Source organism: Camelina sativa, chromosome 9 (genome assembly GCF_000633955.1).
Source record: "Camelina sativa cultivar DH55 chromosome 9, Cs, whole genome shotgun sequence".
Classification (NCBI taxonomy): Eukaryota; Viridiplantae; Streptophyta; class Magnoliopsida; order Brassicales; family Brassicaceae; genus Camelina; species Camelina sativa.
This window is the reverse complement of record NC_025693.1, coordinates 4,275,289-4,277,648: the sequence shown is the minus strand read 5'-3', so window position 1 is coordinate 4,277,648 and position 2,360 is coordinate 4,275,289. Positions and strand designations below refer to the sequence as shown.

The 2,360-nt window shown below is 36.7% G+C and overlaps 1 protein-coding gene across 1 annotated transcript; it reads right to left on the bottom strand.

Annotated features, from left to right (window-relative positions):
* On the bottom strand, positions 319-2,086 carry LOC104710438 (cytochrome P450 71B26). Its single transcript, XM_010427047.2, has 3 exons — positions 1,779-2,086; positions 1,123-1,703; positions 319-1,030 (listed from the first exon to the last, which is right to left on the bottom strand). The coding sequence occupies exons 1-3, from the start codon at positions 2,083-2,085 to the stop codon at positions 416-418; spliced, it is 1,503 nt and encodes a 500-aa protein (XP_010425349.1). The 5' UTR covers position 2,086; the 3' UTR covers positions 319-415.

Below are 2,360 nucleotides of genomic sequence, written 5' to 3'. Positions count from 1 at the left end.
ATAATATTTCATAACTGTCATCAGTTATATATAATTTTCACTAAAATATATCAAATATTACGCGTGGATCTAAAACTTAGTTAAACCTAAGAGAAAAAATCAAAACCTTACGTTACAAGGAAGCTAATTAAAGACAATGAGGGATATAAAAGAGAAGACGTAAAAATAAAGTCTAACGACAAAAACTTAGCGCGAAACTTCGTAAGCAAAGCTAGGGTAACTTTCAAATTGATTGAACGTAGACTTCTATTCAGGCAAGCTAATCAGCTAAAATCATATCCAGCTTCTTAAATAGTTTCAGTGAAGTGTTATATGTAGTTTGATTGAATATAAAATTTATTTAATCAAAAACCATACTACATTTAATTATATGCATATTTGGATCATTGAATGACTAAATGCAAAATTTATTCAATCAATGATCTAAATATTTGACAGGAAGAAGTAGAAGACCATTTTTCTTTCCCGCAGAGAATCCAAGACATTCTTCCATGTCAATATCTTCGACTTCCATGCCTTCTTGTAATTGCCAGTCAAAATGGTACAGCATATTCGCCAGACCAAACTCCACCATTGTTTCTCCCATGTACATTCCAGGACAGATTCTCCTGCCACTTCCAAAGGCTAATAACTCAAAGCTCTGTCCTTTTGTATCAATCTTGCTATCAAGAAACCTCTCAGGAAGAAACTCCTCTGGGTCTTTCCAGATATTGGGATCACGCCCAATAGCCCATATATTGACATGGATATGTGTCTTGGGTTGAATCTTGTAGCCATTGATCTCAAATTCAGTCATTACTTCTCTCGGGAGCAGAAGAGGAGCTAAAGGATGTAGCCTGTATGTTTCTTTAATTACCATTTTCAAGTATTGGAGTTGGTCGATGTCTTCGAAGCTGATTAGTTCTCTCTTCCCAAATTTGTTTCGGATTTCAGATTGAACTTTCCTCATCACTCGCGGGTTCCTCGCTAGTTCTGCCATCGCCCATGTCATGGTTCCAGAAGAAGTTTCAATCCCCGCTAAAAGAATGTCCTGTTACAATAACATATTATATATAAGTCAAGAATCTTAGGTATTGTTACAAAATTTCTTTACCATTAGGTTTTGAATATTTAAATAGTTACCATCAAGATTGCTTTAGTATTGTTTCTTGTGAACTTGTCATTTCCAACAACAGCTTCTTCTTTCTCCAATTTCAAGAGCAAGTCCACAAAATCTTCACTGCCTACTTCCTTTTCCTCTTTATGCAGATCAATAATTTGTTCATAGAACGCATCGAGATCTCGCCCAGTTTTTTCTCTCCGCCCTTGTATACCAGTGAGCCGGTCGATGATCCAGCCGATGTATGGAATAAAATCTGAGGCAGAGAAACTTCCCAACATCTCGAATGCTTCACGGATTAGCTTGTTGAACCTGTCATTGCTAAGAACAGTTCCCTCAAAACTCACACCAAATGCTGTCCTACATACTACACTTACACTTAAAGCAAGAAACTTCTCGTTCAGGTTGACCGGAGTCTTCCGAGAAGCTGATTCCGCGATTGAATGGATCATTTTCTTGACCTCCTCGTCCTTGATTGGTTGAGTTGAGTTAATTCTTTTAGCACTGAAGATTTGTTGAGTACAGAGCTTTCTTAGTTCTTTCCAGTAGTCATTGTAAGGAGAGAAAGATATGTCCCGATTGTTGTAAGAGAGCTCTCTCCCCCCTGAGGATTGAGATATGAATGAAGTAACAACTAAACAGTTCAAGACTTTTGTATGTGAACTGATTTATTTAGTACCTGCTAAGGAAGGACGGCTACAACAATTGAGGTCATGGTCTCTTAGAGCTTGTTTTGCTGTCTCTGAGGATGAAAGTATAACTGTTGGGACTTTTCCAAGCTTCAAAAGCATCACATGACCATACTCTTTTGAGAGCTTCCATAGAGACCGATGTGGTAAATCTCCGAGCTGATGTAAGTTTCCAATGATAGGTAAACCAGGAGGAGACGGTATTGATCGATGTTGCCGCCGCTTTGCATGTTTCAAGGCGGTGAGAAAAAAAAAGATGATTAGGAAGAAAAGTGATAGAATCAAAATGTTAGCCATTTGTATATTGTATTATTTTATTAATTTACCGAGTTGTGCAGATATATATATACAACTTTGAGATATGCTCACTTCAATAATTTAATTGATGAAAACGACATGAAAATTTGATTGTCAAATTACTGTATAATAATTGATGAAGACAAGAAAGAGAGAGCCTAGCAAAGCGACGTTAAACTTTTGATAATATTTTTGCCTCGTTATAAAAAAAAGGTCTACCACAATAATTACTGAATCATTAAAATCCGTCGAAATGGGACTCGACTTCAACTAAT